The sequence below is a fragment of the Cibotium barometz genome, chromosome 19 (assembly GCF_041138505.1).
Source record: "Cibotium barometz isolate CiBa-2024 chromosome 19, ASM4113850v1, whole genome shotgun sequence".
Taxonomy (NCBI): domain Eukaryota; kingdom Viridiplantae; phylum Streptophyta; class Polypodiopsida; order Cyatheales; family Cibotiaceae; genus Cibotium; species Cibotium barometz.
Genome location: NC_141064.1, coordinates 7,930,698 through 7,952,262, shown reverse-complemented (window position 1 = coordinate 7,952,262; position 21,565 = coordinate 7,930,698). Strand labels below are relative to the sequence as shown.

General features: G+C 40.6%; 1 protein-coding gene across 1 annotated transcript; it reads right to left on the bottom strand.

Moving 5' to 3' along the window:
* Positions 1 to 15,638: 15,638 nt before the first annotated feature.
* Positions 15,639 to 20,735, bottom strand: LOC147628177 (peptide methionine sulfoxide reductase B5-like). Its single transcript, XM_086813219.1, has 3 exons — positions 20,430 to 20,735; positions 17,732 to 17,888; positions 15,639 to 15,915 (listed from the first exon to the last, which is right to left on the bottom strand). The coding sequence occupies exons 1-3, from the start codon at positions 20,555 to 20,557 to the stop codon at positions 15,763 to 15,765; spliced, it is 438 nt and encodes a 145-aa protein (XP_086669345.1). The 5' UTR covers positions 20,558 to 20,735; the 3' UTR covers positions 15,639 to 15,762.
* Between the last annotated feature and the right edge of the window lie 830 nt (positions 20,736 to 21,565).

Below are 21,565 nucleotides of genomic sequence, written 5' to 3'. Positions count from 1 at the left end.
ATGTTGTATGTGTGGGATGGAAATCATTGAGTTGTGGCATGGATGGAGAATATTAATAAATGTGATTCTACTTAAATTACGTACTTTTTGAATGCAATCTTTTGTTTTATAAAATAGTTTTGGGACTGATTAGATTTGCACTATCTAACTATAGCATTCAAGAATGTTGTATCAAGACATCCTTGTCTGACACTATCCTTATTGAATTCAATGAGGATAGTGAGGGGTAGGTTCTCACAAACACGATAGGTCGCTTAAAAAGGTAAGAAAATATATGTCTTAAGTCTTTGAATTTGGAATATTCAACGTATTATGTTTTAATCTTTCATTATAACCTTAAATTTTTTTATCATAAGATGAATGAAGTGGGCTATGTTTCTTTGCCTCTTATGGACAAAGTGTGCCTCATTAGGGTGCTTGGGCTAGTAAATAAAGAAAAAATTATGAAGCACACTAGAGAGATAAACAAGGCATGGATGGACAGGCATGCCTCGAGATAGAAAAAAAGGGTCACCCATCCTGGTATAATTGCGAGCTTTTAGAACTTTCCTAAATAGTATTCTAGGTACAATTTTTTGACACTTGCAATATATGATTAACATTTGCATATTATCCACTAATGTTGTAATTTATGAATAATAGGATGAGTACCTCGCAGTGCCTACACATGAGTTTGAAGAGGAATGGAGAACTGCATTTTATAAAGATGAAAGAAAGTGGAGGCATGCTACAAGAGGCGGCTGGTGGTGATTGCAAACCCTGCACAAGGGAAAGGTTTCTTTGAGTAATAAATCCTACACTCTTTCCTTTTTCTATTTTGTAGGAAACAACATTTTATGGTTTTAATGTTGCAGTTTAAGTTTGGTGTTGTGTTGCAGACGATTAGTGCAAGTTAATTGGGATAAGACACCAGATTGTTTGGCTATATAGCTTGGCAGTTAGCTCATTGCCAAATGACCACAATGCACAGATTTTGGATATTTTGATTGATGGCAATTTGTAGAGGCATAAATCCCTAAACGTAAGTAATAATTACTTTTCATATCTTCTTGATATATACAAAGCACTCTATTTTGTTTGAATAACAATTTCAATGGCAACGCAGCAAATGAAAATTTATTCAGGGATTGGATTCAAAGAGAAGTCATATGGCATGAGATTGGAGCACAGGGTGTAGCCGTCCTTGTAGAAATATCAGAAAAGGACAAGGTAATTTTCCCAGATACATTCCTAGAGGACCTCGCCGATCTTAAGAGATTGTATTTTGGGAAGTTGTTCGAGGAAATGGTGAGATTCCTAAAGAAACAAGGTGTGGTAGCTTCAAACCCTGCTGTCGTCAAGGCTACCAAGCATGCTGTGTTTAGGTGCATAACATTCTACAAAGCTTACTTACTACTTAGTTATACTCTTATATTCATAAACTGAACGGAAATAATAATGTGTAGATGGATTTGTAAGTGCTATGCAGAGATATATATTGCAGATGTGCCTACAATCTTAAAAGATTAGCACAATCCAAAACATGAGAGCACTATGTATACACAGTAGCAACTTCGAGACCTTTGGGATGATGCAGGGATATACAAGAGATGCCCATTGTTCCTTGACTTTCCAAGTGGAAAATTTTCCAAGAGCGAGAAGGAGATGTATACTCGGGCCTGTAAAGAAAAGCAATCAACCATGGTATGAACTATACAATTAGATATTTCAGTTTATTTTAAATATTATTTCTTATATCTTTTCTAATCATGAATTCTATTGTGAAGCCTAGAAGTCTACGTGACAGATCACATGTTCCAGGCAAGGGCAAAGGTCTTATGAAAGATGAAGGGGATGATGAAGATGAAGAGGATGATGATGATGAAGGGGCAAAAGTACCAAAGAAGGATGTAATGAAGGGAAAGGAAAAAGGAAAGGCACTACAAGAAGAGGATGACTCTGATATCTCTCCATCAGAATATGACAAAAGCGATTCTCACGATCGCAAGATTGAGGCAACCCTAGAAGTTGAAGAAGTGGGTCATGCAGCAACACAGGCAGGGCGCTCTTTTACTTGTGGTTCATTGGTATTATTGTTACATTGTTTTGGATACTAACATAGATTAAGTTATGGATTCAGATAAGCTTGGTAAGAGATGAAGCGCCAAATACACCATTGCAACATATTAATCCACCTAGCTTGGGTGACTTGACCCCAATCCAAATGAATTTGCTAGGTATGATTTTACTCATTGGTAATGATAATGTAATGTATTTGTGTGGTGGCATGCACTTATAAAATGTACGCTTTGTAGGAGTGTCTTGTCGTATCATGACAGTAGTCCTTGATGTTCCGAGCAAACATCAAAGCGCTAGTTCCTCTACCATTATAGAAGCCTCGGTGTTAACAGGTGTAATAATCAATTGTGACCACATGTGAAAGGATTGTAAAGGTGTTCCTATAATGACAATTGATGTATAACTCTACTCAAAATGGTGCTGCAGGACATCACTCTACAAAGATGATGGCATTTGTTGGGGATCCTTTGAAGATAGGTCGTGCAATTCTGAACCAAGAGTGTCCACAGGAGCTAGTACATGTCTTTGACATGTTGCAAAAGGTTAACGAGGTAGATAATAGAGTGTGATTGTATTGTAGTGAGGTTGCCCACATGAGGTTTTGTTTATGGCTACCCCGATGACATTGTCCCACCATGGAATCTCTACACATGTGAGTGATGAGATGATTTTCCCTTCATTAAGACCTTATGTGTTGTTGTGCGTATGTTGCGTGTGTATGTCATACATACGTTTTTTGTGTATGTCATTCTGATGCCACGTAGATGGAGAGGAGCCTACATTGCTTCAAATTTGTGAGACCATCTTAGATGACAATTGCTCTATTATTGTCATTGCGGTACTATGTATCAAGTGGCAACCATTATAGCGCAAGCCAAGTGCTCTGGCTTCTCCTTAGACACCTTGGTGAATGTGCGATGTACAACAATGTAGATTGGAAAGACCTTTGGACAAGAGGTAAGCAACACTAACCATAGAGATTGCCATTGGGCATCACTTTTTGCTATAGGGTGTCTTGATGAAGATTTCATTGTAGTGCAATAAACATATTTATTTGTGAAGATTCAAGTGACTGGGTTTAGCAATTGTTTATATTGTGTCATGATCTTATTTTTCATATTAAAAAAGAGAGAAAGAGGGCAAGAGGAACACATGTTGGGGTTTTGCAATAAGACATCATTCCCCTCTATAAGGACGTTTATGTACAACATGTCATACAAACCAATAAAGAATTGACATTTTTTGTATTGTGTGGATGAATAAGGTAGAAGCATTTGTAGACTCGAGGATCTATACGCAAACATGAGTTAAGTATGCTGTGTTGAGAAATGAGAAGGAAATATATAGAGAGTGAGCAAAGAGAAGGACATAAAGAGAGAGAGAGAGAGAGAGAGAGAGAGAGAGAGAGAGAAAGGTAGAGAGAGAGACATGGAGAGGATAGAGAGAGTGAGTAAAGAGAATGATAGAGAGAGTGAGACAGGGAGAGGATAAAGAGAGCTACAAAAGAGAGGGAGAGGATAAAGAGAGCTACGAAAGAGAGAGAAGGATAGAGAGAGTGAGCAAAGAGGAGAGAGAGAGAGAGAGAGAGAGAGAGAGAGAGAAGGATAGAGATAGAGAGAGGGGGAGGATAGAGAGAGAGTAAAGAGAAGGATAGAGAGAGTGAGAGAGGGAAGGAGGATAAGAGGTAAAATAAGGAGAGAGAGAGAGAGAGAGAGAGAGAGAGAGAGAGAGAGAGCGAGTGGGAGGAGAGTGGGAGAGTGCAAGGGAGGGAGGGAGGGAGAGGGAAATGAAGGAGAGAGAGAGAGGGGGAGAGTGGGAGAGTGCAAGGGAGGGAGGGAGGGAGAGGAGAGTGCAAGGGAGGGAGGGAGGGAGAGGGAAATGAAGGAGAGAGAGAGGAGGAGAGTGGGAGAGTGCAAGGGAGGGAGGGAGGGAGAGGGAAATGAAAGAGAGAGAGAGGGGGAGGATAGAGAGAGCTACCAAAGAGAGTGAAGGATATATATATATATATATATATATATATATATATATACATACATATACATATATATATATATATATACATATACATATATATATATATATATACATACACATATATATATACATATACATATACATATATATACATATACATATACATATATATATACATATACATATACATATATATATACATATACATATACATATATATACATATACATATACATATATATACATATACATATACATATATATACATATACATATACATATACATATATATACATATACATATATATACATATACATATACATATACATATATATATATATATATATATATATATATATATATATATAGAGAGAGAGAGAGAGAGAGAGAGAGAGAGAGAGAGAGAGAGAGAGAGAAGGATAGAGAGAGAGGGGGGATAGAGAGAGTGAGTAAAGAGAAGGATAGAGAGAGTGAGAGGGAGGGAGTGAAAGGGAGGGAGGGAGAGGGAGATGAAGGAGAGTGAAAGGGAGGGAGAGGGAGATGAAGGAGAGTGAGAGAGGGGGAGGGAAGAGGGGGGGAGAAGGAGAGTGAGAGAGGGGGGTGGGAGAAGGAGAGAGAGGTAGGGTGGGAGAGTGAAAGGGAAGGAGAGAGAGAGGGAAAGGAGAGAGAGAGAGTGAGTAAAGAGAAGGATAGAGAGAGTGAGAGGGGGAGAGTGAAAGGGAGTGAGGGAGAGGGAGATGAAGGAGAGTGAGAGAGGGGGAGGGAGAAGGAGAGAGAGGGAGAGGGAGATGAAGGAGAGTGAGGGAGAGGGAGATGAAGGAGAGAGAGAGGGGGAGGGAGAAGGAGAGAGAGGGAGGGTGGGAGAGTATAAGGGAGGGAGGGAGGGAGAGGAAGTGACAACGGTAATAGATAGAGAGAGGAAGGAAGGAGAAAAGTTGGGTGGTGTGGGCTAGGCTGGGTTGTGTTGGGCGGTGGTGGTGGGCAAAGATGGTGGTGGCAATAGTTAGAGAGAGATTGTTCAAGTAGAGAGAGAGGGCATCCAAAAAAGGTCCCTCCACCAAGCTCCCTCGGTGACCATCCCAAGTTTGCCTCATTGGATTAGCAAATAAAGAAACAATTATGAAGCACACAAGAGCGATGAACAAGGCATGCCTTGATGTAAAAAAAAAAGGGTCATCCATTTGGGTACACTGTGAGCTTTCAAAACTATTCCAAATAGTACTCCAAGTACAATCTATATGATTAACATTTGTACATATTATCAAAATAATGTAGTAACCTGTGAATAATAGAATGAGTATCTCGTAGCCATTCGAGAGATTGACCCCCCTAGTAGATACCTTGTTTGCAAATGAGTTCGAAGACAAATGGAGAACTGCATTTTATAAGCATGAGAGAAAGTGGAGGCATGCTGCTAGACGGCGGCTGGCTGTGATTACAAACCCTGCACAAGGAGAAGGTTTCTTTGAGTAAGAAAGCCTACACTCTTCTCTCTTTGTCTTTTTGGTAGGCAATGTCATATTATGGTTTTAATGATGCGGTTTAATTTTGTTGATGTGTTACAGATGACTAGTGCAAGCAAATTGGGATGAGAAACCAGATTTTTTGATGGAGGATAGACTGTAAAACTTAGCATTTAGCTCATCTTTCCAAATGATCAGAATGCAAATGATTTTAGACGTTTTGATTGATGGAGATTCACAGAGGCTCAAGGACTTACAAATCCCTAAAAGTAAGTAATAATTACTTCCCCTATTTTATTGATATATACAAAGCAATGTATTTTGCATAAATAACAATTTCAATGGCAATGCAAGAAATGCAAGTTTATTTAGGGATTGGCTAAGAAGAGAAGTCATATAGCACGAGATTGGAGCACAAGGTGTGGCCGTCCTTGTAGAAATAATAGATAACTACAAAATAATTTTTCTAGATACATTTTAGCCAAGTACTTAACTCTATTTTTATTGAGCCCTTCTTTGCCATATTGTAACTCTCTAGGCAATTTGTGAGTAAAAGGATAGTTGTTATTAATAAATTTATTTTTAAAAAAAGAAAGAAAAAAAGAAGACTTAGACGAGAGTCATCGCCATGTAGAATCCTGGTAGGCCTTTGGAACACCAACAATGCTACTTTAGGTCGATATCCCGGTTTTTCATGGGGTAGAACCTTGCATTTTTGCTCCCCTAGAAAACCATCGTTGTAGGAGGTTCGTAATGGTTCTTAGATACTCTTGGTGGAGGTCTTTGGGCCATTGCTTTTATCTCCACGGGATGGTGGTTTATATCTATTTATTGCGGGAGAAAAAGAAATAAAAAAAGAAACACCAAAAAATAAATTTCATTCAAAACAAAACAAACTTTTTCTATGTAAATAACTATCTAATCTTAAGCAATTTCGCTTCTAGAGTTAGCATCTTGCTTTAGTTGGTTCATGTGCATCATTGTGTTCTGAGACTGCGGTCATAATCGTAACCATAGGCATGCTCTTACACTAAGTTCATGGATAGAAGACTTTGTACTCATTTATAAGTTAGATCCACATTAATTTTCATCTTCGTAGCATCTTTGGGAATTTTAACCAGTCCTATCTCAATCGTATGATGACTACACTATGAATGTTCTTTTTTGCTAACTCTTGCTTGTTTCCCCAAGAAAACCTGGCTTGTTATATTTGTTGCTATGTAGACAATGCCATGCTTCGTGTTGCTTTCCTCATGTGGCATCAACTTATCTTTATCGACATCTTCCGAGGACGGAATCTACATCAGGAGAAGGGGACATGTTAAACCACTGTCACCACAACATCGATTTTGGCCAAAGTTGCTAGAAATGTTAGATATCATTAGAATGTGCTTATATTGTACTATTTTGCATGTGTGATCACCACTCGTCTATTAAAGGCGTACCATAGGATCTTAGGTGGAGAGTACTAGCTGTGGATTAGGTGTTTGCATAAGTTAGAGTGGCCAAATGTGCCCACGGACCTAATTTTTAACTTTGGTCACCCAAGGGTGTAAATCCAAGAAGAAACACATACGAGGCAAAATGTAACTTTCACCATTCTCTTATGAATAATATGGTGAATGCTCTTTTCCTCTCCTTCCTTGCTTATCTCTTGTGTGTGTTGAACTCTTGTGTGCTCCATTGTGTGAGTGAGTGAGTGAGTGAGTGAGGGTTGAGCTGAACTTTCGGCTGCGGGGCGGCTGCATGGCAACAATACTACCTATGACAAGAATCCCAGGTGACCTGTGTTCACGAGGTGAGTGATACACCTCAACCGTGTATTTGTGTGCTAGGCCAGGACTGATCAGTTTCTTGGTTGAGCTATTTGTGCTCACGAGTGTGGTTGGGCAAAGCCTAACGACATTGGTTTGTTTCCTACATTCTTTCCATGATGGTGCCACGGCTTCCCAAGGTCAAAATCCCAAGGTCAAAATGAAGTTGTTGCCTATCACATTGGAAAAAATAACTCAATGACTATGATGATCTATGGAAGGCCAACTTTCACCTCCCACTAAGTTCTTCACTACATTTAGCAATGTGGAATTAGTTGGATTGGTTCTAGAGATAGAGGCTCCAAAATTGTCTCTTTTTTTTTTCCTTCTTAAAAATGGTCACGTGCTTAGTTCTATGAGATAGAGACTCCAAAATTGGCTCTTTTTGTGGCTTCTTAAAAATGGTCACGAGTTCTGTTAGGGCCTTTGGCACATTCTGAGGTTCCCCTTTTTTTTTTCTTGTTCTATGATTGGCTCTTTTTGTGGCTTCTTTAAAATGGTCACAAGTTCAGCTAGGGCCTTTGGCACACTTTGAGGTTCCCTTATTGTGGTTTAATGATTGACTCTAGAATGGGGTTAGGGATATGCTCAAGCGGGGTCAGTAGTTTGTATTCAACCACTTGCTTAAGTACTGCTCTAGTTCTACCTACATCTCCCTTACAAGGTCTTGTTTCATTATTCACTCCTTCTTCAACATGAGGTTGGGGTACTCTTTGAGTTCCTTTATAAGGTTTGCATAGTCAATGGGTTTTTTTTCTTTAGGAAGATCTGGTCTAAGCAGGAGATCGTTCGTTGTCGCCAAGAGGGAGGAAGCTTAAGAGCTATTATTCAAACCACTTTCAATGGTCATGACACCCTTGAAAATCGATCATGCATTGTGTTTCGCGTGCGCTTTGAGGTTTTCTGCTTTTGCACCTCTGGTTTTGATCCTTTAGCCTTTTCAGGGGCTACTAAAGTCTTTGGGGCTTGCACCTTAGGTTCTTTGGCTGCTAGCTTTGAGGTTGAACCCTGAGCTTTCTACTTCTTACCTGCCTTGGATGTTAGCTTTTGGCAATTTCCCTCGTCTTAGTCTAGAGCCTTGTGATAACATTAAGGGGGATTGTGTGAATAAGTCCTCCTTGTATGCTTCACAAGTTAAGGCTTGCTAAAGTGGACGAGTTCCTGCCACTAGGGTTATTGTCACCCTATTGGGACAATCCTTGAAAGAATATTCAAATCCACACTTGTAACATGTGTCTTTGTATGGAATGACATTGGGATTTGGCACTAGATTCGTGGATAGAATTGGGGCACTTGGTGCAATGGATCTATGAGGACACTCGGCAACATGGTGTAGGCCCTTGTGATGGAAACATTGGAGAGATAGCATACATGACATATTGAAGTCTCTCACTCTTTGTTTCACCATAGCTTTGAACAAGGAGGCATAGTTAGGTTGTTTTGATATCCATATGAATCGTATTGCTCACATAACTCATAGCTCTCTTGTTTTGGACTCTCAGAGTCGGTTGGCAAAAAAGTCATTGAGTACTATTGTATCAATGCAATTCTAAGATGAACCGGTTGGGGTGGTAATACCAAAGGTGGGTATGGCATTGGTGGTGGTTTGTACATACCTCTTGGTATAGGGTTTTGATAATTGGGCTCTAGATTATGTGCTCACAGTTGAGAAGAATTTGGGATGGGCGGTAGGACTAGTGGTTGCTTTGTCATCATGAGAATGAGTCGTGGTGCTAATATTTTGGTTCCAACAATGGGTTATATCGTGGTTCCCACGGTGCTAGCAATGAGCATAATACGCCTTAGCAATGTGGACACTCGTCGGTGCTTGCATGGTTTCAACAAAATATTGCACACTAAACCATCTCCCTCTACGGAAATAAATGTGGGTGTCCCTCACCCTTGAGGAACTGGTTGGGGTTGGCCTTGAAGTTACTCTTGGGGCCGACCTTACCATTGCATGCCTTGATAAGTTGTCGAGTTTCTCGTGGGGGCTGCATCTCATGTAGAGATACTTGGCTGGGGTTGGCCTTGAAGTTACTCTTGGGGCTGACCTTACCACTATAGATCTTGATAAGTTGTCTAGTTTCTTGTGGGGGCTACATCTCATGTAGAGATTCTTGGTTTTAACAATATAGTCTTGCATCGTTTCTCCCTCTTATTTGAGGTTAGATTTGCATGATGGGGCTCCATTTGGCTCCACTGTGTGAGAATTTCACGATGAGTGTGTGACCTAAACCACCAACTTGCTTTGTCTTCTCAAGGAAAATTATGAAAGAGCATTTCTTGGTGGGACGTTGTTGGGATTATCAATCCTTTCCCTTACAAATTTGATCGAACTTCTCTAGATATTGAATGGAATCTTCAATTCCATCAAGTTTTTCCATCGTCCCTGAGGTAAGTCCTCCATCGGCTTAGCTTTGAGGCTACAAGCTCACACGTTATGTGAATGCTCTTGTGGATCCCCTTGGTTTGAGGTAGTCCCAACCACCATTGTCTCTTTACACTTCATCGTGTTTCATGTTTCTCCCGCAAAGACAGCTCCTCAATCGGAGATGTGTAGCTCCCAGAGAGCTAATGAGGGGGTGTTGTACCTAAACCATTAGCTCCCAGAGAGCTAATGGTACAACACCCCCTCATTAGCTCCCAGAGAGCTAATGAGGGGGTGTTGTACCTAAACCAAGAAGGGGAAAGAGATGATCATGCTCTTACCCGTGTAGTATCACTTCCTTCCTTGCTTGTTCTTGCCTCTTGCTTACCTCCTTAGCTCTCACATGAACCAGGCTCTAAACCATAAAGAGAATGTGGGGGAGAGGGAGAGCTTCAAACCCTAGCAAGCAAACACACAAACACAAGAGAGAGCAAGACACAAGAGAGGGATTACTTCTATCTTCTTCTTCTCTACTCAACCAACATAACATAAAGATAAGAGTACACACTATATGGGTTAGTACTCAACTACTACAACATACAAGGGTCGGTCCATAGTGTGAACCAAACTAAATGAGCTAGCGCTATAACTATGCCAGTCTCTAGTAATCCAAAATGGTTGTCACATAGCCTGTCATCCCATTGGCCGCATATTACCCATAATATCACCAACCATGCCAGTGGTGTAGATGCGGAAGCTATCACTCAAGCGGGTCATCAATGTCCGTCGTAGCACCAGTTGAGCTTGATATCTCAACACTCCATTGAGTGTTGGTCCATTTGTTGGGACCGAAGACTAGGTGAGTTTGAGGAAGTGTGGTTTGATGCACTATAGTCGATTGTATTGTCGTTTCTAATAATTAGTCTAGATCGAGTTTCACTGTGGTAAATGTTCTCTAGTGCTTCTTGAAGCAGGTCTGAAACCAATTTTAGACACAATTGTTCTGCTCAAGTTACAAAATTTGTAACTTAAAAAATAAGTTTTTTTAAAGTTTTGAGTTTTGAGTTTATTTTTTGAACTCTTTTTTTTGGGGGGGGAGGGGGGGGGCTCAATGTATCAAGGTTCACGCCTCTAGAATTACGTGTTTATGCTCATATCTTCACATTCACGTGTTCAAGCAACGTTGAAAGCTCAAGTCTCCATGCTCATATCTGTAAGTTCACGTATGCAAACGCAAGCTCACGGCTATAGGCTCACACCATTTTTATATGAACTAGGCTCAAGTATTTTATTTTATGAAATAGGCCTACAAACCTTTATGTAATATGTCTATGTGACAAGATTGGTATGCACTCATTTAACAATAATTGTACTTTCAAAGGACAAGAGTTTTCCTTAAAATTTATAACTAGTACATATTGTGTGATAAGAAAATCCTTAAAGGACATGAGTAGATATGTCCTTACAAGTCTTTAAGGTAAGAATAATAATGAATTCATATAGTATTAGATATACCTACCTCTAGACTTCACATCTGCAAGCTCATATGTCTAAGCTCACGTCTTTTTTAATGGGATTGTGGACTCACGTCTCCAATTCGAGAGCTAGTTTGGCTTGATTTTTTAAGTTTTTTAAATATTTTTAGACTTGATGGAGAGTGATTAAGAGTCCTAATCCTAGTTAATGATAGTTACATATAGTAATTAATTGCTTTTTTTGTTGGATTTGTATACTTCTAAGCTACCCATTCAAAAATGCATGAAAAACTATGAAATACAATTAATTATCCCACTCTAATCCACACCTAATATGGAGCTTAATACTCAATGTTTTTGGAGTGGATTTTACTCCTAATCACAATTGCTATGCTATTTCTTGGCTCAATGTAATGAAAGCTAAGCCTTTTGGGATCCAAAATCATGTAATCACCAAGAAACCAAGGTTTTTCCCTTCCATGATATGAAAATAGAATGCCCTTATACAAAAGCTTAAAATGAAAATAAAAAACAACCTAAACATATCCAAGACTCCAAAACCATATGTTTTCTTAAGTGTGACCTCCTAATAAACACTGAGCACTATTGGGGGTAATCCCAGTAGCTTGGAATGGACAAATGAACGGAGCTAAGCCCTAAGCTAGCGCCAAATATGTTTAAGTCCAGAGTTTACCTTAGCCTTGTTGAAGAATGTGTCATTGGGCCTTGCCTTAGAGTGCAATTACAACTTCCCTATGTGGGTGTGCTAGCTTATCATCTGTCATGTCCACACTCAGTTGTGACACCGGAATGCTCCTTGTGGATGACATGAAGGGAGAGCTATCTTCCCCTAGATGGAGGGAAATAGAGATGGTCTTTCGTGGTGGTTCTCTCTCACAAAAGGAACGGGAAGAAGAGGAAGTAATGCACACAAGAAATCTATTAACAATTCTATCTATCAAGCATCCATTTAGCATGTAAGATTCAATAAAGCAGAAGCAACCGCAAGAGTAGAGATAAAGGGGAGCTTACAAGTATTCTATTGCAAGGGAACGATTATATATTGCTTATTATAAAAAATGACTTATATACAACTAGCTAGTTTTCGCACTGAGCCAACCAAATTTAAATCTATACCTAGTCTTAAGCAAGCATGTACATGGTCTTCTTTAGACTTTCCCTATTTGACATTAAGCTCAAGGTAAGGCTGCTTTATATATTCGAGAATGCCATCTTAGAAAAGATAAGTACCTGTTCGAGTAGGTAAGATGAAAAAGCGCCTTATGATAGGTTGAGCGAGTGAAACCATGCTAACCTACGGAGTCTAAGAGCATGGTACGAGAAGATAAATGCATACTTGGTTACAATTAGTTTTTCTAATAGTCTAGAACTCTCTATGTAAAGAGAAGTAATAATTGTTTAGCCGATCATTATTTTATATGTTAATGACATGCTACTCAAAAGTTCTAACGAGAAGAATATTTCAACCATCAGGACTGAATCACATGTATCATTTGAGATGACAAATTTGACTCACTGCATTATTATTTCAACTACAGTTTTTGTGTCGTGATAATGGTGTTTTGATGTTATAATTAAAGTACATACGAAGATTGCTTACACGATTTGGTCTTAAAGACTGTAAGACTGTTGGTACACTAATAGAGACAGGTGTTATGCTCAATCTCTAAGATGCAAGTAAACCATTTGATGGATCTCTTTATCAACAGGTTGTTGGGTGCCTCATCTACCTATTTAATTCGAGGCCAAACATTCAGTTTGATGCCTCCCAGATAAGCATGTTTATGCAATCTTAGAAGTAAGCATTGGTACATTGCTAAGCAAGTATTCTGATACTTACAGACACTTAGTCCCTTACGCTATTTTCTATGTTAAGGGGGATAATATTCAACTACATACTTTCAATGACTTCAATTGGGCTCAATGTTATGACACACGAGTGTCCACTAGTGGCTTTTACTTTTATCTTCATGATTTTGTATATCAGGACTCAACAAGAAGCAACCAACGGTGGCCACTTCGATTTGTGAAGCTGAGTACATAACTTTTACACCGACTATGAAGTGTATATAGCTCAGACGCCTTTTGGAAGATCTTACTGTTGGACAACAATCCCTACCATCTTCACAGATAGCCACAATGCATCGGTAGTGTTTCATGCTCGCACAAAGCACATTGAGGCGCATTATCATTATGTCAAGGAAAGGCTAATTTTAGGAGAGATTAGCCTGGCTTATGTTCCTACACACGACGACGTGGAAGATGTATTTACGAAGACTCTCTCACAAGAGAAGTTATAAGTTTCACAAAGCTGTAGACTTATTACCATTTGAAAATCGATCAACCACATGATTCCTATACAAATTCATGTCATCACTACAAGGGGATTCATAGCCATTTATGTGGTAGCGATGTGTGGACGTAGGCTAATAATGGATCAGGGTACTCTTTCTCTCATTAGGAGGTTTTTTCTCCCAAGCGTGCGCGCACTCTTATGAGTCAGTGTATACGTAGACTAATAATGGAACATGACACTTTTTCCCTTCTTAGGAGGCTTTTCCTCTCGAGCGTGCACTCACTCTTATCATATCACTTCACTTGTTTCACTCATTATCATCAATCTACTTTGAGTGTTATGCTTTTTTGTATCTCTACTTGCTTGCTGCATCTGTGTGTGTGTGTGTTGTTACCTTTGTCTCCACTTCAACAATGTATACATTTTCGTAACTATTTTTATTTTGAAAACAAGAAATTTCCTTGTTACTTTGTGCCAAAGGACATGAAAGTAAAGGAAGGAAAAAAATGGAACAAACGTCGAGGAGAATGAGAAAGGGAGTCAAGTAAGGCCCAAGGTACATTTTTTTCAATTAAAAAGACTCATTTAAGGAGGAGTTACCTAAGAAACAACCCTAAGGCTTGAAAATCTCAACTTGTTCATAAAAATCTTATTATTTGTCCAAGCCATGAGCAAAATTGACGGTGTGTCAAACCCAGATTGACAAATATATCTACCAATGAAAATTAACAAATATAAGTGTCACAACGATGTCATAAGGAAACATATTTGCTAATCAAGCATGACATCCGATGCTCATGCAAGGGACATAAAACTATAAAGCATCACTTCGTACGAACGCATTTTGGAAAATAGAATATATTGAATCTTAAAACCTTAGATAAAATAAATAGATAAATAAGCATCATTATCATGAAAACCGTGCATGCTCCATTACAAGTATTAGCTCATGTTCATTGGTCCCAACAATGCTTCGTTAGGATGCTAATTCGAACACCACCATCCTAGATGGGTTGGCATTCTTGACCTAAATAAACTATGGGGGAGATTGGATTTGTCAAATCATTTTTAGCTAGCTCATGTTACTTGTATATCCTAGGTGACCCCATTGGTCCCAACAATGCTTCGTTAGGATGCTAATTCGAACACCACCATCCTAGATGGGTTGGCATTCTTGACCTTTATAAACTATGGGGGAGATTGGATTTGTCAAATCATTTTTAGCTAGCTCATGTTACTTGTATATCCTAGGTGACCCCATTGGTCCCAACAATGCTTCATTAGGATGCTAATTCGAGCACCACCATCCTAGAAGGCTTGGCATTCTTAGCCTTTATAAACTATGGGGGAGATTGGATTTGTCAAATCACTTTTAAAATAGTACCCTAGTTTATTGATGGTACTTTGTGCACTTCCATTTTCTTAGTGCCTGTGCTTGAAGTAGCACTGTGGGTTTCTTTTTGGTTTGGCATTCTGCTGTTAAGACCTGCACAAATGTTTTTTTGCTGCTGGCGCGAGGGTTTGAGAAGGAAGGACCCTTCCAAAGGCCGAAGGCCATGGGGAGGTACCATGGGTTTCCAATTGGGAAACCGTAAAAAAACCACTGTACTTGATGCAAAAACCATACAACCATAAACAATGGCTCGAGAATATATTCCATTCTATGAAGGACTAATCTAATCCATTGTATAATACATAAACACATTTTTTAAAAAACATGTCCACCAATAAAGTTGCAAACCCTAGATAACATTGAGCCAATGTGTTTTTGGTTGACACATTACAATGCGCCATGCTGCTTGCTAGTGTTGTCCACATCTTGTTCTCTACTTTTGAAATCTATACTAAAGGAGTCTAACATTGCCAATAAACCTGATCTAAGTATATCACAGAACACATGTATAAGAAGTATTTTCTTCAGTATAAAAGGGGTGAGTTTACCTTAATTCATACTCACCCAGGGTGCAAGCTGTAGGATTCAGAGATTGTCAAACGAGCCCCACCAACATGCTCTTAAGAGATGGACGGCTTTAGGGTCCTTAATTTCGTCATAAGTCAAAACAAGAAAACATGTAACCATGAAACGATGAACTTACTTATGGGTATCAGATATCAACCCCACAATGCCATGTTTGACAGACAGGGAACAGAGACTACTGTACAATGATTAGAACAATACATCATGCTTATTCTTGTGAGCTTGACTTGCTCCCAGTAAAAATGCAATCATCAGAGCAACATGATCAAACGCTCATAATAACCATCACAACAGAAAATATCACGTGATTCCTACTTGTTTGCAGGAGTAAACTTCAGAGAGACACTATTGACACAGTGCCTTTCATTTGTTGGTGTACGAAATCCTTCACCCTTGAAAACATGACCTAAATGGCCCCCACACGCGGCACAAGTGATCTCTATCCGGCGTCCATCAGCATCAACCTGTAAAGAAGAAAACTTAATTCCCTCTCTCTCTCTCTCTCTCTCTCACACACACACACACACACACACACACACACACACACACACACACAGTTCAGACATCTACCCAGGCCTCCTCGATGCCACCATTACGTGTTTTGTGTGTGTGTGCAAGAGAGAGAGAGAGAGAGAGAGAGAGAGAGAGAGAGAGAGTTCAAACACCTACCAAGGTGTTTCCTGTCACAATGATGTTTTGTATCCCTCACAAGCAACCTCCCTAATGAAACGATGGGGAAGAAGTGCAAGCTTTTGTTCGCTAGGTAGAGAGCATGGCAACATTCCAGCTACTTCAAGGCCTTTGGCCAAAAACCATAGTTATGGGGGACGACAGAAATACTGGTTTGTGGCCCAAACATCCATTTCAGGGATCCATGACATTTCAGCCATTTCGGCCGTTTCCCATTTCCAAAATGGTGCATTTCAGAAATTTCAGTGTTTCCCCCTGTTGTTGCAGCTGTGGCAACACAGCAAGAACTTGCATTTTTGCCACTCCCCATGGGTCAAATGACTAACATTTTCCTCTTTATGACCAACCTTTCTCCTCCTCTCCCTTCCTTCCCTCTTCTATTTCCTCTTTCCCCTTGCTTCCCACCACTTCCCAGCTCATACATCCCTTCCTGGCATGGTGTTTCTCCATTCCCTTCCCTCAAAATGTCATTTCCATATCCATTTCCCTGTTTTTCCATAACCATGCCAAAAAGAGGTGGATTGGGGTGGTAGCAGTCATTTGCCCACATATAAGAGCTGGTTATATACATGGCAGGATGAACCACTTCAAATGGTTTCCTTACGGAACACCAAGTGATTGAAGCTTTTTGTTCGCACAAAATCCTGAGGTCCTGGAAGCCAGTTGGGGCTACTGAGCATTATTACTGCATCAAGTCCATCAAACTTAAAAATCAATGAGTTTCCATAGCTGACAAGGCTGATGTGTCCTCTGGAGCCAGTTTGGAGGGCCACCTCTGCCAGTCAAATCGTCCATTCTTCTGTCTTTTCTCAACATCCCTTGTCCCAATCAGGCTTCCCATTCCTTCCTTTCAGCCTCTTGTTTGGCTTTGCAGTCCTTGCATTCAGCCTTACTGGCCTATGAGGCAACACAGGGGCAGGCTAATGAGAGTAAGAGCTACACTCGATACACAGAGCCTTACTTCCCACTAGATGAGTAAAAGAGAGCAGAACAGACAGAGGGAGGAGCACACTGCTAGCACGCAAGTCACAGAGGACCTCTCAAAAACTTGTGGTGTGGCCCACCATCAGACAAATCAAGAGGATGTCTCAAGGACCCCTTATGGCGTGGAGGACCAACGAGTCAATTTTTTAAACTACTCAAACTGGAAGTTTTGGCTGGATGTAGTAACCCAGGTCTACAAGGAGAGTTGTTGATGCCTTGTAGAAGCAAACTAGCAACAGCTTGACAGAGACATTAAGTCTAGGCCATGCATTATGTGTGCCATTCAGCCTGGCAGATGACTTAGAGGAAGCTCATAATCAAGAGTACAATGTTTATGGGGTAACTGCAATGCTCTACTATTATCATTTGGTTTCCTTTTATGTTTTACTTACATCTTTTGTTAGTTTTTTTTCCTCTGGACCAGATTGTCATTATTTAACTTGGTCTCATAAACCCGTGTGGTGCATGTGTGTGTGTGTGCGTGCACGCACATGTATGTGCCTGCTAGCACACAATCATGGGCGTGCATAACTGACTTCATTTTAGCCTCCAATCTTTTTACTTATCTGCTGAAAATATATTAAAAACCTTTGTGTACCAACATACAGTCTCATTAATGGCGCCAGGAACCCCCTCAAAAAATGCTGGCCAGCCACAACCAGAGTCAAACTTAGTGGTCGACTTGTACAAAGGTGTTCCACAACCAGCACATTCATAGACACCTTCCTCGTAAAGCTTGTTATATTTTCCAGTTCCTGCCCACCTGATCCACATTTGGAGAAACGAAAATACCGTGAGGATTATTTTTGTGACTATCCATCCAAATCTATAAACCATTAATTACAAACTTAAAGATAGACAGAAACAAAAAAGGAATTTGCAAATCCTTTGCTGCTGCAAAATAAAATCTCCAACAACGAAGCGGAGGTAGACTTTCCAAAAGGATTGTATACACTGCCTTTTTGAGCATAGAGTGAGAGGAGTCAAATAAAAGAAAAGAGACAATTCTCATAGCACCGAATAGCGAGTAGGCTAGGGGAGTGAAGATCTTAGAAGGGGAGAGATCGCCTGTTAGATACGAGCTGCAGCAGAAAAAAGGTACTTCAAAGAACAAAACTGAGAATAGATAGCATTGAGGAAGAGAGAGGCAGAGGACTGACAGCAAGAGACTGTATATGCCTATCTGCTAAGGCTTACAGACTTGAACTGCTTGCTGAACTCTAAGATGTGGAGCTATAAACAAAGCAAAAAAACCTTCTGCAATCCTCTCCCATTTGTAAATTTGCTGCAATAGGAAGCCTTCGTCTGCTGTAGGTTAATTGCTATTGTTGGGGCTGCTTTTCAGGGCTGATTCTGTCACTCTTCAATATTGGTTCTCTCTCCCTGGCTTGCTGCTCCAAACAACTTGTAGAAGATGTTTAAGAATGAAAGAGGGTTTGATTTCCAAAAAGTAGGTGTGGTTGTGTAAGTTTGATAAGAGACACTTACACCCGTTCTGGGTGCCCTGCCTCGCACTGTTCGCCTCTTTTGCCCCTTGCTACACTGTGACAATAACAAGTAGCCCTAGCATGGCATATGCATCTGTGTCGGAGCTGATGCCTAAGACATCCCCCCTACTTACCTTGGAATAGTGGGAAGGCTAACGATCATCTAGATCTACTGCAACAACTTCGCACAGACATCGTCTTTAAATGGCTATCAGACCTAGAATCTTGGTCTAATTCTGGTTTCATCTCCCTGTTGCTTTTCTGCCAGTAACAACTGATTTTCTTAGTCCCCAATGAAATTGATCAAAGATCAGGTGGGAAAAATGGGCAAAGAACTGTCTGAACTGCATTGATTGGGAATATCTGGATGGAATAGTTGGAGAAACATCCATAAGGTTGGTCCTACCAACTTCAGGCTCCAAATGTCTATTGATTCTACAGAAATGAAAGGCGGAACCTCCTTTGTTCAATGACCAGCCGGCAGACCATACTCTTCACAATCTACAGTGGTGGATCAGTTGGCCATCAAACCTGGTTCTAGAAGTACAAGAAGTTCCAGATCAAGTGTCTGAAGGAAGGCCTTATGGTGTCTACCTGAGAGCTTGCAGCATCTTCATGTTAACACTGTAAGTGCTGTTTGAGGAAGGTTTAATTAGCTATGTATAATATGGGTTTGAAGAATGCTAAGGTCGTTATCAATATCAAACTGTAGCGTTAACTGGCGTTAACACTAATTTTTTTCGAGATCCACAGCAGACATTTTTGATGGTGTGGCTACTTAAGACGCAAATTCCCGGAACAAATACATAGCTTGAAATCCTTTGCCAGGTTTTGATGCTCAGTAAAAATCTAGTAAAAGCAAAACTTGGTACTGTCTTCAATTCCACCTATATCGAATCAGGGCTTTGCTCACACCCTGTCGAATGTGTCTCAAATGGTTTCATGATGCTGCTACAAGTGTGCACCTGCTAGAAAATGGATGGTCTGCAGAATGGCTGCCAGGAGGGCCATCCTGCAGCTCCAAATGGACAAAGCCCCCACCACATCAGCAAACAAGAATGAGGTTTTGGTGGTATGTGATCATGTCAGCGAGCAGAATGAAAAGAAAAAAGTTCAGCTGAGCAAGCGTGCATCACTACATCCATGACAGAGTAGGGAAAGGTTGTAGGGAAACATTGAACCCTCAAAAAATGGGAAGCATTCGAGGCGACCCATTTTCTGTTGGGGAAAAGGCTTCCTCTTTCCAAGCCGTCACAGTTGTGAGGGAGGAGAGCTCCCTGGCCTACAAATCAGCATTCTGCAAGGATGTTGACAGGTGGGGAGAGAGGATTCTGACAGATCAGCATGCGGAAAAAATTATTGCGAATTCACAATGGTAACAGGCCAGTGCAGGAGATGCTGATTCCGGAATTTCTTGCAAGTTGATTCAACAGTGTAATCACTGCTCAGCCGACCCCGAACTGTGACAGTGTCTGCGGGGGCGGTGTTGCTATGGAGGGCAGTAAGAGATACACTCACTATAACCTCCATGGAGCCTCCAGGCATCTGAACCTGCGTGTAATTAACCTCCAAAAAGTAGGTCTATTTAAATATTGCCCACCAGGAGCACCTGCCTCATACTCATAAGCTCTTTTGTCCCTTCATAGATTACGTCTCACAACATGGACTAATTCCTCGGCTGAAACCTAACCCTAACTACTAGACACATCTGTATGACATATGTCCAGAGCTCAAAGACAGAAAATCAAATTGCTAAGTTCTGTTCGGAGGAAACAAAAATCAAAGAAAGAAATTTTGATTGAATGATGAGTGCTTACTCGGTGCCCTTCTGGCGGAGAATTCTGAATTGTTCGGGGGAGAGGATGGCACGCCATTCTTCCTCTGATTTCTCCAATCTGGGGCCAGAACCAGCAGCGCCAGAAGCCGTTGCGCGGGGAAGGGCCATACGGGAGTGAGAGGCCGGGATAGTGTGAAAGGACAGGGTTCTATCTATTGCTGCTGTAAGTGTGAATGATGGGTAGCGTTGAAGAAAGAGAGACGCTGGGACACCATTTGCCGGCCCGCACGTGTGCGGAGTCCAGACGTGCACCGACGCCAAATAAGAACAAACACACCCACACGAATGATGGGTTGTCAAACGTAAGCCATTGGCTTTTTATTTTCCTTTTCTTAGGTACTGAATTATTATAGATGGTAGAGTGTAATTTTTTGGCTGAGTTTGTTGTGCATGCCAGTTTTTTTTTCTATTTTTTGGGAGCTTTTTCCAACTATCAAGACCATCACAACAATATATTTACCTAGATGTTTACAGATAACCTACATTATTTGAGGGGTTACACTATTTAAGAGAAAAAGGAAACTATAAGGGGCTTAAATACATACATTAGATTCAAAAACTTTTTTTGACTATAGAATTTGGCACTTTTGACATCAGAAATGAGCTCATAAGACCCAAAAGGGTAGAATCGACTGTAAGTATGCCCATGCTCTGACCATCTTTCTTTGGCTGATGTTCAGGAAAGAGGGGCGCTAAGACAGTCTATTCCGACCATCTTTTTCCGGTTGATGGAGGACCGTAAGTGCCCCTCTTTCCTGAACATCAGCCACAGCAGAGAAAGATGGTCGAAACAGAGCCCCAATGCCCCTCTTTCTCTAGGACCGTCTCAGTGCCCCTCTTTCATGAATATTAGCTAGAGAAAGATGGTCGGAACAAATCGTCAGTGCCCCTCTTTCCTGAACATGAGCCGAAGAAAGATGGTTTGTTAGAACATGGACATGCTTACAGTTGGTTCTACCATTTTTGGGCCTTCTAAGCTCGTTCCTCCATCAACACCCCTCTTTCTTGAAGATCAGTTGGAGAAAGATGGTTGGAACAGACTGTCAGCGCCCCTCTTTCTTGAACATCAGCCAGAGAAAGATGGCCGGAACATGGGCGTGTTTACAATCGATTATA